At 43.2% G+C, this 12,646-nt stretch overlaps 1 protein-coding gene across 6 annotated transcripts in view; it reads left to right on the top strand.

Annotated features, from left to right (window-relative positions):
* RABGAP1L (RAB GTPase activating protein 1 like) overlaps positions 1 to 12,646 on the top strand; it is a 212,692-nt gene that overhangs the window by 149,962 nt on the left and 50,084 nt on the right. For all 6 annotated transcript variants that reach the window (XM_062497174.1, XM_062497171.1, XM_062497173.1 and 3 more), the window contains one exon: positions 2,402 to 2,530. In XM_062497174.1, coding sequence (XP_062353158.1) covers positions 2,402 to 2,530 — 129 coding nt within the window. The remainder of the gene's footprint in view (positions 1 to 2,401; positions 2,531 to 12,646) is intronic.

The raw sequence follows: 12,646 nt of genomic DNA, 5'->3' as shown, positions 1-12,646 counted from the left end.
GGACTTCTAAAAATAGTACTATAACAATGACTCAATTAGAGGCCTAGGAGAATTAAATCTGATTTGTTTTACATAGAATTGCTGTAAATGAAGGGAAGAGGAGGGGACTGGATGTGTAGGAGTATCCCAAGAAGGCAAATTAGCAATGTAATTGGGAAATCTGTTTGAATTGGGTAGTGATTGAAGATACCAACCTGGCTGAGAGCAAAGAGGGATCCATTTCTCTGAGCTGGGTATCGAAATAGATATTTTTTTTTCCTAGTATCCATTAGATTAGGTATTAGTAAAAATTTCTTCACTGAAGGGGTGATGAGGTATTATAACAGGCTGCCAGGGGAAGTGATGGGGTCTCCATCCCTGAAAGAATTCAAAAGATGTGCAAATGTGGCACTTAGGAACATAGTTTACCAGTGGACTTGGCAGTTCTGGGTAGATGGTTTGGCTCAGTGATCTTGGAGGGCTTTTCCAACTGTAAAGATTCTACGATCCTATGAAAGCTGTACTGCTACCCCACCACTTCCCCAGAAGCCCTTGGTTTCCAGCACGGGTTTGACAGTGGTGCTGGGCACACTGGCTGCTCCCACCACACTTGGCAACCTCCTACAGCCAGCCCACTGGGGGTATGAAACAGTGATCTGGCTTTAAGTGTAGCAAGAGTGTTCATAACCTCAGGAAAACTCTTCCAGAAGTGTGATGTTTGCCATACTGGATCTAGTTAATCCAATACCAACTGCCCCAGCTTTCTGTCAACATGTTGGTCTTGTCTGGTTGAGCCTTAGCCAAGTTGCATGGCTGCCAAATTATTGTGGACAGGATCAGATGTGGTGGTTTGTAAAGCTGAATGTTCCTCATCAGCATCCCCAAGGCAGCTTTTCCTGGGTCCCTGCAGTGTTGACCCAGCAGCTTCTTTGGCAATGAATGATGGGAGGATCAAATAAATCTTGGCCGAACTCAATAAGGAAAGAAAAGAATGGAGTTGGACATGGACTTTGGAAAAGGACCTGGAGTGACAGGACAAGAGGGAATGGCTTCAAACTGCCAGAGGGCAGGGTCATATGGGATACTGGGAAGAAATTGTTCCCTGAGAGGATGGTGAGGCCCTGAGAAGCTGTGGCTGCCCCATCTGTGGATGTGTCTGAGACCAGGTTAGATTTGGCTTGGAGCAGACTGGTCTAGTGGAAGGTGTTCTTGCCCATGGCAGGGGGTTGTAATGAGGTGGCCTTTGAGGTCCCTTCCAACCCAAATCATTGTGGGACTCTCTGGATGCAATTGGATAATAATATATCCATTATCAAACTTTGAATGTATGTGTGTGTAATGCACCCACTTCGTGTAATGGGGCAAAAAATGACACTGGGTGTTTGTTAGCCAGGAGAAAGCAGAGAATGCCTACATGGAAATGTTGGCACACATAGAAATCATGCTGGTACGTGAACAATTAATTCAGCAATTAACCTTAACCAAAAGTGCCTGTGCTGCTGCTGAGATACTTGCAGTTATACACATTACACATTGTAGATCTCCACCATATAAGAACCTATGTTGACAGAGTTTTGTTTACTCTTTTCTGGGTTAAAACCTTTGAAATTCATATTTTTGAAATTATGTCCTGAATGTCTTGTCAGGACCTTCTGTTTCTGTAAACCATTTAAAGGAACTGTCCCAAAGACTGGGATTTGGTACCTTCTGAATCTCTTGGTGCAGGTCTTAGTAACCTGGAGGATGAATACATTTGTCCCTGTGAATCACGTTGCTCCATCAGTGGCATGAGTAGATTCATGGTGAATGTGTAACATCTTCTGACCCTTTGTACTTGATACCACTGAGAAGTCCAGGAGTATGGGAGATGTAGAAATAAACATGTAGAACATTTTCTGCCGTGGTGTTCTTTGAGAAATTGTGTCACAGACTTCAGCACACTGACTTGCTGATGCCTTGTATGAATCATGTGCTTCTGCTCTTCATGTCTGTGACTATGCATACATTAAATATATGTACTTTGTAAGGCAGTACCCTGAGAATCAGTAATGGTCTAATGCACAAGATTTATAGGAAACACCATAATTTCTCCTAGGTTTTGTTGCTTGCTAGGTTTTTTTTTCTCTTCAATGACATCTTGACAGGCTGAGCCAGAATCCCTCTCTTACCTGGCAGGTATAGAACAATAAAATCTGTTCCCATGTTGCAGTCCTCTGTGCTGCCTTACCTAGGATTCCTTGGATAGGCTTTAGCCTCTGTTTGTTTTATGCAGCAGAGTTAAGAAAGCTGATTTCAAGGAGGATGACTTTGAGCTAATGTGAATATTGGTGGTCTGGAATGTATCCAGTAAATGACAAATCAAGTAGAAGAGCGTGACTGCATGTTCCCAGGGTTTACTGTACTTCCCTGTGTTTAATTGCAGACCTCCAAAGAGGACCTTCTACAGGCTGATTTTGAAGGAGCTTTAAAATTCTTCAGGGTTCAGTTGCCCAAGAGGTACAGAGCTGAGGAGAACGCCCGGAGGCTCATGGAACAAGCTTGCAATATTAAGGTAAGGATGGACTTAATTGCTTCTTGTTCATGCAGGAGTTTGTACAGGAAGAGTAAAATGCAATGTTAAGAATGGCAGTAGCGTGTGGAAAGTAAAGAAATTAAATCACTGGTTTATTGCTTTTTATGTTTGTTTGTATAATTATATGCACACCTTCTGTCTTTAAAGAAAGTGAATCTGTGACCTTTTTTCTCTTTGTCTGCTTGGGTACAAGCTAATAATTAAAACAGAAAAATGGTGCATTATCAACAATTATCAGAACTCACAAATTCATTGTTTGTTTTATAAACAGTGATTGCAGTAAACCAATTAATCACTATGATAATCATGCAAACAAAGCTTGTATATTACTTGTTTAACTCAGAGGCTGTTTGTCTGCTGAGTGCTGTGTGTAATACATTTGAGTTGGGGTAGAAATGAGTTTTGTTTGTATATCAAACTTACCAAGACAGAATATGTTTTTATATTCTACCCTACTCAAGATTCTGCTGTCAGAAGTCAGGCTACTCTGAACATATTGACTACAAATATTGGACTTGAACCAAATTAGAGAAGCATGACTGTAAGCTGTTGAGGATGGAAACCTGTTTAAAATGGCTGCAGAGGTTCATAAAGTGATCATTTGGAAGGTCCAGGATGTTGTTTATTTTTGGTGGAATATGTATCGCTATGGAGGGGCTTAATGTTTGATCTTGGAGAAAAAGTGGTTTTGTCATTTCTTGGAATGTGAGCTCTGATGGGAAGTCCATGTTTGGTGTGGCCCATTGATGCACAGAGAGCATCCCACTAGGAAGAATGTTACTCCAGCACTCTGCCTCTTTTTATCTCTCTCTGTATATTTGCCAGTTTCCCTTGTGCTGTTTATTGAGCAAGGGCTTTTTCCCTTCTGGTTAAAACACTGATCTTATGAAAAAAATAGGTCTGGCCATCTGAATGTTTATTCCAGCCAAGGAAAAGATCTGTGCAAACGTTTCAGAAAAATTGTATTTGAATTTCAACTCTGCTGCTGAAAGAGACTATTTGTGAGTACAAGGCTGCAGTTTGATGTTAAGTATTTAGTCCTCTGCTTGGTTGTTGAAAATGAGTAATTTAAGGACTTAGCAAGTACAGGAGAATTATATTTATGCTACTTACTCAGTGTGTATTTTCTCAGAAGTAGAAGTCTTCGTGGTACCTGTTGGAAGAGCTATTTGTTGATTTTTCTCATGCCTTTCTCCTCATGCAATATACTGTATGCCACATGATACTATTTGTCATTATTTTCATGTTGTTATTTTTCATTATTCATATAATTATTTTTCATACTGGATGTATGTGTATGTGATGTGCTTTATTGGGGAAGTATTTTGAAATGCACCTGAGGCAGATGCTCAGTGCTTAGGATCCAGCACCTGGGGCCAGTTATAAGAAGAATATGATATTCTGAACTGTTTGTTGACAGGAAAGGGTAGGGTTTGACAGTGAATTCACTGCATACACAGGATTTCACACACTGTGGATTCTGGTGAAGAAAAAAAAAGCTCAGGTAATTGTAGCAAACATGGAGTCAAGTCATCCCCTTTTGTGTTAGAGAAGTGTGTGAGGATTGGTAGGAATTACTGAAAAGGAGGGAGAATTCAGAGCCGAGAGCTGGGGTTATCAGGGGTGGGAAAAAGTAGAAGGATGAAGTCACCTTCTGCTGGGTCAATAACTGCTGCTGTGGTATGATTAGGGAGTTGGGCCCTGCTGACTCCCTGAGTATACATCTCATCCTGTAAAAGACTACAGGAACTTGATGTGAGGAAACTCAGTGGAAGACCCTGTTGGAGGGAGGATGAAACTTATATTAAATGAGTGTGTGTCCACTCACTTGCACCCTTGTCACAGGTGCCACTTGTCCTCATGGTCACTTTTCTCCCTGACACAGGAGCATCTGTCTGGCCAAGGTCTCTAGTGTGGGATGAGGATGAGGAGCAATGGCTGTGGAGTCCTCAGTGTGTCCTGGAATCCTCTTAACTAATGACAATAAACTGGCTTTTGGACGTATTTTTTGTACTCTCTAGGAGGGACAGTAACATGTTGGCCTGGATGGTTCTGGAATCTCCCAGCTGTGGAGATACTCAAAACACAGATTGCCCTGTGTAAGTTGCTCTAGGTCACCTCCTTCAAAGGGGTGGTTTAGACTAGATGTTCTCCAGAGATCACTTCCAACCTTAATTACTGCACGATTCTATAATTAGATGTTATCATCTTTGAATTTATTTACCAACAGGTGCTGATAATTGCAGGAGCTGATGGGAGATACTAGTCATGATCATCATCAGTGGTAGAGTCCCAGGGAACACAGAGGTTGTCTGAAGAGCAGTTGTCTGTCTTGCTGAATGCAGCAGAACTTACTCTGTTAAAAAAAGGCCAAACCAGACCCTTAAACTGCTTTTTTGTGCTGTATGAAAGAGCCCCCATGTGTCTTTCCACTGCTTGTGGGCTGTATTAGTACTTGCAGACTAAACAATAGATGGCTTTAGAGCAAGTATCACACAGTGAATGGAGGATTTTCTTCAGATTTCTCAGCTAATTACAGAGGCATAAAAACTTGAAAACAGAACTGTGTTGTGACCAGGCTTCATAGTGAGCTGTATCTTTTACAGTGTTTCTTTTAATTTTGTTCCCACATTACTGCAAAACAAAACAGGAGTTTAAATGTACTAAAAATCCACCTCTCCTTGCTTACTTTGTTCTTGAGCTTTAGCTGAGCTACTTCTTGTCCTACAGAATGCAAATTTAAAACTATTTGGCGTTTTTTTTCTTCTTAATTTCACAACTTTTCAATTGAGTTCAGGACGTAACCCTTGGATTTTGAAAGTGCTGTATTGGAAGTAGTTCTGTCATACTATTTTTTTTTTAAAAGAAGGATTGGTATCTATCTTTTTCTCAAGAGTAGATCTTCAAATACAAAGAAAAGAACTGCTATTAAATGAAATTTCTGTGTAGAATGTGCTGGAGAATGCCTTTCTCAATTAAGAATTATTTTTGGTGGTTGTTCACGAGATATGGGTTTCAGTCATTTACCAGTAAGGGGAACATCAATGGAATTAAAATTAAGAGTAGTATTTTCCTACAGAGCTTGTTGGGTCATATTCCATTGTTAAAAAGCATTTTGAACTAATTCATATTATGAAATAATATGGTCTAAGAAACAATATAGCCTGGATTTGTAATCACCGAAGGATTTTTGTGTTTACGCTTTGGGTAGGGCTGGTTTTTTTTTTTTGTTTTTTTTTTGGTTTTTTTGGTTTTTTTTTTGTTTTTGTTTGTTTGTTTGTTTTCTTTCCTAATTTTTCTGTCTTTACAAGAGTTTTTGGAAGTTTTTCTGTTTCTGGAAGCCCAATTTGATAATTAATGGATGAAGTAAGACTGCTCGATTTCATGAAGATTAATCCTAATGATGAAAACATCTGACAAATTCTTCATGCTCAAAACATCTACCTCAGTTGCCTTTTGTGTCTTCTTGCAGTTTTTCTTGTACAAATTTGTGTGTGTCCTAAAGAAGTTAATAATGACCTTGGATTTTAACAGAGAAGTCTCATCACCTCTGTTCTTACACCTGACTTCAGGCAGGTGAGGTGTGGAACAGGAGAAGGTCTCACTGGGAGATGCACTCCATATGAAAATTTCCTGGATTGTCAGTTTTCAAGTGAATTCTGGGAGTTGTGCCCATTTCTCCGTGACTGTCCTGTGGCATTTGGAAATGGAGCAGAGCTGCCATTGAGAACGTGTTACATTGCAGCTCTGGAAATGCCATGAGGTTAAGTGTACCAGATGGATAGGTGGGGGTGTCCTTGGAATTACCAGGGATAGGTGGGATGTTATGCCTTGTGCCCAGGGAAGGTGATGAACACGTGGGATAAGATGCACAGGAACCTGTAGGGAAGGTTGTTCTGTCATGGGGCAGCATCTGCAGTAACCTTGTGTTACCTGGTTCGGGCACTGTAGTGGCACCTGGTCTCATCTTTCACCATCCTCAGTAGCCAGAAAGGTCTCAAATACTGTACTCATTCTAAGAGAAGCTTCTTCCCAGCCATGTAAATCTCCCTTCTGGATGATATTACCCCCCCCCGCCCCCAGCAGCATTACAAACAGAACCCACTGTTTGTTGGTTTTCATCACCATTAATTGTTGCAATAAAGGTGGTGTATTGAGATGGTCCTAGGTTTGCCAGATTCCACAACATCTGCCCTGTGCACCTGACCTTGTCAGGGTCATTGTCATGTTGTCCACCCCTCCCAAAGAGTACCTCCAGTACTGCCACTTCTCTCAGCTGTTGGATCCCCTCCTCAAGGGTCTTCCAGCGCATTCTATGGTGGTGCTCCTGCATTCTCTCTCTATGGACAAACTTCTCTCTTACACTCATTAAAAGCTGCTCCCAGAGGGAAAGGAGGCCTGGCTCCCTTACAGATACCTGATCCACGCCTGAGTCCTGGGTCAAGGGTCCCAAATTCCTTGCCTCTGTACCATCCAGCTGCACACCTGTACCCATAAGGTCCCAGACCCGCAGTAACCAAGCTATAAAAGCCTCATGTCCCCATTGCACAATGTCTTTCCACAGATTATGGAGACTTTCATACAACAGGGACTCAGTGATGATCTCAACCTTTGGCTCCCCCACTGGTTGTGAGGGCCCTGCTTTCTGATCCTTATTATCTAGGTGCTTTATTTTCATCTTAGACTTTCTAGTTTCCACAGGGATGACTGCTGCTGGCTGTGAGTACCCTTGCAGTTCAGCTGGAACCTGGGCAGATAGAATGTTTGTGGGTTCCACTGCTGCACCATCAGACTATTTAAGGCAGGGAAAGGGCTTCTCACCAGCTGGGGAAAGGGACTCCTTCAGCATCTGGCCCATGTCCTTCACTAGAACCCCCACCCATTCTGTGTGGTTCCTTTCTGAGGTGGGCTCTGGGGCAGGGTCAGTCTCTGGGGCAGGATCCCTATTTCCTGGGGTAGGTATCAGGGTTGTCATCCAAGTCCATCTCCCCATATCTCTGAATGCTAAATAGAACAGGTCTATCAGCAACACCAGCCACTGTATGGTATCATTAGCATTTAGAGATGATTTGAACCCTTCAAAAACTGGTGGAGTAGACCCAAAGAACTGGGTAAAGGGTTGGGAGAAAATTTTCCCTGGTGTCATTCCCTCATGGTATGTACCACTATTAAAGCAACCCCAAAAACATACAGTTAGAGTGTGATAGCCCTGAATCCATGCACCCGCCTTCCAGAGGAAGTTAAAAATCCATTAATTCCTCACCTTATCAACCCACAAAATGAGATGGATAATAGCCACAGTAGCCTTAGTTATAGAACCCATGTTCAAATAAGGGATTGCAAATGGGAAAGATAAAGGTGTGACCACATGGAGCATGAACCAGGGTAAGCTGGACAACGTGATGCTGCCTAACACAGAAAAACTGAGGTAACTCAAGAACTGTTATTCCTTTTTAATCCTTTCCTCTCAATGCCCTCAGGCTCCACTGCTGGGCTCCATAATCTGTCTTGGTTTTGAAAAGACAGGGGTGTGCTAGGGAAGAGCAGGGTCTTCCCTCTGAATTAGTATAATTTTGGAATTAAGGGGCTCTCAGGTAAAGATATGAGGATAGGAATAACAGTTCTTTACTGAAATATATATAAAACAAAGCAAGCAAAACAACAGCAACAATGAAAGGAGCACCAAACAGGACAGGAGCCAGCAGCAGCTCTTTTGTTTGGGGACACTTTCCCCCGTGCTGCAGTTCCCATCCCAGTGGCAGCCAGTGCCAGCTCCCGGTGGGCAGGGGGAGATGGGGTGATCCCGGGGGGCTCAGGAGAGCTGGGGGTGCTGGGGGCCGTGTCCCGGATGGGAAGGGTGCAGCAGGGAGCAGGGGGAATTGCAGTGATCCCGGGGGGCTCAGGAGAGCCGGGGGTGCTGGGGGCCGTGTCCCGGATGGGAAGGGTGCAGCAGGGAGCAGGGGGAATTGCAGTGATCCCGGGGGGCTCAGGAGAGCCGGGGGTGCTGGGGGCCGTGTCCCGGATGGGAAGGGTGCAGCAGGGAGCAGGGGGAATTGCAGTGATCCCGGGGGGCTCAGGAGAGCTGGGGGTGCTGGGGGCCGTGTCCCGGATGGGAAGGGTGCAGCTGAGGCTCTGCTCAGGTCCTTGGGGCACTGTCGGTGCCGCTGTTCCTGCAGGATGCTCGGAGCTGGCAGGCTGGAGCAGGAGGGTGTCTGAGCAGGGCTGCGGGGTCCCACAGCCCAGCAAAGGCAGCTCCCGGTGCTGGGATGGCAGGGAGAGGTTTTCCAGCGAGCACCTGCCCACACCTCTCCTTTACCTGCCCCTGACTTCACGGTGTTCCCCCTCCTCCACCCCCTGCCCTGGGAGAGAATCTCCAAAAAGGGACAGGGAGCCTCCCCCTGTCACTGGCCATCTTAGCATGGCAATGGGAAAAACTCCAGATAGAGAGGAGAGGGGAAAAATAAAAAAAAACCAGCCCCCTGCAATCAACTTCTTAAGAAAAGACCAAACCAAATTGAAAAGTATTTGGTTTAGATCTACAGAAAACCCCACTATGCTTGTATGCGATTTCTGATTAAAAGCCGGTGATCAGTTCCCTTTATTATGTCTTTGCTGTTATCTCTGAAGTGCAGGTCCACTTGTCCTGGTGATGAGGGTCATGCTTTTCAATGCCTGTCTTGTTTGCAGCTGTAGCTTCCTTCTTTCTGCTCAGCTATGTGGTGTGGGGCACCGTACTGAGCCAGCACCTGGAAATCAGATTAAAGTGCCTGCAGTGGAGCTGGACATTAGAAGTGATTGTAATATTGATAATAAATGTAACACCATAGAAAGGAATGCTGTTAATTCAAAACCACAGTTTCAGCTTGAAATGTTTATAATATTCCAGTGAGCAGGCATGTTGCCTGGTAGTGAGGCTGTATTTTCATGGTGTTTAAGCATTAGATTAGTAAAACTGTTCAGTTGTTTTGTTTTGTTTGATTGGTTTGGTTCTTTTCATTTGCACTGAGTTGGTATTATAAGGCACATCAGGTATGTCATTAATTCTTTATCAGTAGAAAAGGAGCTGTAATTTTATTAGTAGTAGTTAAGTATAATCACATTTTAACAATTTAAAGTAGTTCTGCAGCCTGAGTACAAATATTTTTGTGTCTTTGTATTAGTCCGTAATTGACATACGTACTTGTGAGCAGTGGCATCAACCAGAGCAGTGTTGCAGGTAAGGGTCTTCAAAGAACTGTAAAAGTTTGAGGTGGAAAAGCTGATACAAACATTTATTGTCTTTATCCCCAGCAATTGAATCACTTTGCCTAAATTTTAGTGGTTTCATTCAGCAGGGTAAGGAGGGCACCTGAAAGCTGCTCCATGGTTCAGCAGACCACCTAAATCCATTTTGTTAATCTTGGTGCCATCAGGAGTCAGGGCTTTTCAGTATGACAGCAGATGTTTCTGGAACATGTTTCTGTTTATGGAAGCAGGAAAGAATCCTCAGAAGGCCTTCTGGCTTGAGCTTCTTGAACCTGGCGCTTTCCCCATGGATGAGTAACAACTGCTTTCCATTCTGGATTCTGAAAATAGTAGATGAAGATGGCAAGGAGTCACACTGTTTGACAGCTCTGTCTTCTGGCATCTCTGCCAGAATGTGTCTAAAATAAATCAGCTCTAGAAGTAAGAGGAAGTAAACCTTTTTCCCAAGCTGAACTTGAATCCCAGGTGCAGGTTGGCTGGAGCATTGACTCCACACCCTGTGAGGTGACACATTAAAATATCTTATGAGAAGTTCTTTACTTGCAGTGTTTTCGTGTTGAGCAGTAGCAGTGTCTGGAGTTCCTACTGACAGCACAGTGCTCATACTAGTTTTTTAGAGGAAAAGGTCTTAACTCACTCTTCCTTTGGAGGAAACAAACCCAGTAACTGATTCTCCCAAAGAATGGTTCGAGTTTGGCTATGAAGAAAGCCTGTGATGATGGTGCCTGGCAGGTTCGCAGCACTTCTTAATCTCCCAGTAAGATGGTGTCCTTTTTGAAGACACTTTTGTGATGCAAAAGAGGCTGTAGAGGAAAAAACACATCCCAGCATCAGCACTGACAAACTATAATTAAAAGGACAAGCCCCTTTTGTAGAGAAAGAGATGTAGTAGAAGTACAGATGCAGAAATGTCTGGAACCAAGCTCTGTGTCCCATGTTTATGCTGGCAGAGAAGTGTTCCTTGATACTGACTTAAGCATCAGCAAAACTGTTGAGACTTATGATGGCAGAGTCTCCCTGGAGGTGGAAATTCCTCTGGGCTTCTCTTGGATATCTTTAAGGCCTGAGGGAGCAGGTAGCAGCTTGGCAGTAACCAGCGTAGTAATTCTGAGGAAATGTGTTTCTTCATATGCAAAAGACACTGGGGCCAAGGCATGACTTGCCAGCCAAAGTTTTGGTGTTGTCTATGACCCTGAAAAGTATCTTTATATTTTTTAGAACTCAACTCCTGTCACCTGAGAAACTCTGAATTCTCTCTTCTGAACAGCAGAGGGAGAAGCTCTGTTGTCTACTGGGAGTTCAGGGCACCCACAGAGAATTACCTTTTATTTCTTAAGTCTAGAGGTCTTAAAATACATGCATTGGGAATTGATTGCATTAAGGGAAAAAAATTCCAGCTGCCTTTGCCTTTTTTGATCAGCCATCATGGTATGTGTCCTTCTCAGAAATGCTGTGGTTCTTTTATTCCTGCAGATGTTACAGAATAAAAGAAAATAAGCTTTTGGAAACAGTTAGGGGTGGGGTTTGGTGTGATTGCCCAGAGAAGCTGTGGCTGTTCCGTCCCTGGAAGTGCTCGAGGCCAGGCTGGACAGGGCTTGCAGGAGCCTGGTTTAGTGGAGGGCTTCCCTGTCTGTGGCAGAGGGGTGGAACAAGGTGAGATTTAAGATCCCTCCCAACCCAAACCATTCTGTGATTCCATTCTGTGATTCTCTGTTGCAGAAAGCTCCAATAATCCAGAGCTAATGGCTAATGCACACAGTGACTCTGGGGGAAAAGCAGTGATTCACTCTCAGTGTAGCACAGAGAACAGCTGGGATGGGACATTGGGTTCATTTTGCTTTTGACAAATTAAATGAGGTGACGAATTCTGAAGCACTGTGCTACATTGAGACCTAGAGCTAAACTGGTAAAAATAATTGGGAGGAGAAGGAAAAGAAAAGACAAAGCCTAACAGTTTTCCCTTATTTCCCCCAGGGCTTTTGCAAATAAACAGAAGAGGCGCTGGGGGCACTGTATTAATGTATTTTTGCTAGTGTTTGATTTCTCAGGCACCTGCACTTGGATTTATTTCTCTGCTTTGAAAATGAGGGGACAAACAAAACTAAGCATAGAAGATAGTGGCTGCATTTCATAAATGCAGAGCTCTGGGAGGACAGCTGCTTTTAGAGCTGGAGGTCTTATTAATAACTCACCATTACAAACCCTGGGCATTGTTTTTGGCATTATCGACACTGTTGGAATTCAGCAAGTGGTTACTTGGCTGTTCTCTAAGCAGTGTGTAGCTACTGGGGCAGGACTGTAGCTGGGTGCTTTATAAGGGCAATATTCACATTTTTAGGATCTCCTGATTGCTTTGCTTCAGGATTCTCTGATTTCCTACAGTTAATTGCTTTTATTTTTAGCGTATTGTAGCCTTGTTTCTCTTGTGGAGATTAAGTAGCATGGTAAGCATCGTGTTACATGGTTTATGTTATTAAGTATGGTTATGATTGGGTTTAAGTAGATTACATCTGGCTGGTACCTTGTGGTTTTATCTAGTTGTTCAAGCAGCAGATGAAGATTGGACCTCATTGTGTTGCCCTATCTGTCTGTTATTCTTTCAACTTCCTTTGCTAAATAAATTAATGCAATTTCCTAGACAATAATCTTTCACCAAAATTTGATTCTGCAAGTTAGTCAAAAGTAATGAAAAAAAACAGAAAATCTCATCTTCAAGTTATTAAATCATCATAATGATTAGTATAGATGCAGAAATCTGGAGAGAAACTCTTTACAAGGGCATGGAGTGACAGGACAAGAGGCGGTGGCTTCAAACTGAGAGTAGATTTAGATTGGATATTGGGAAGGAAT

The sequence above is a fragment of the Cinclus cinclus genome, chromosome 8 (genome assembly GCF_963662255.1).
Source record: "Cinclus cinclus chromosome 8, bCinCin1.1, whole genome shotgun sequence".
Classification (NCBI taxonomy): Eukaryota; Metazoa; Chordata; class Aves; order Passeriformes; family Cinclidae; genus Cinclus; species Cinclus cinclus.
Note: the sequence above shows the minus strand (reverse complement) of the source record. Positions and strands in the feature narration are given on the sequence as shown.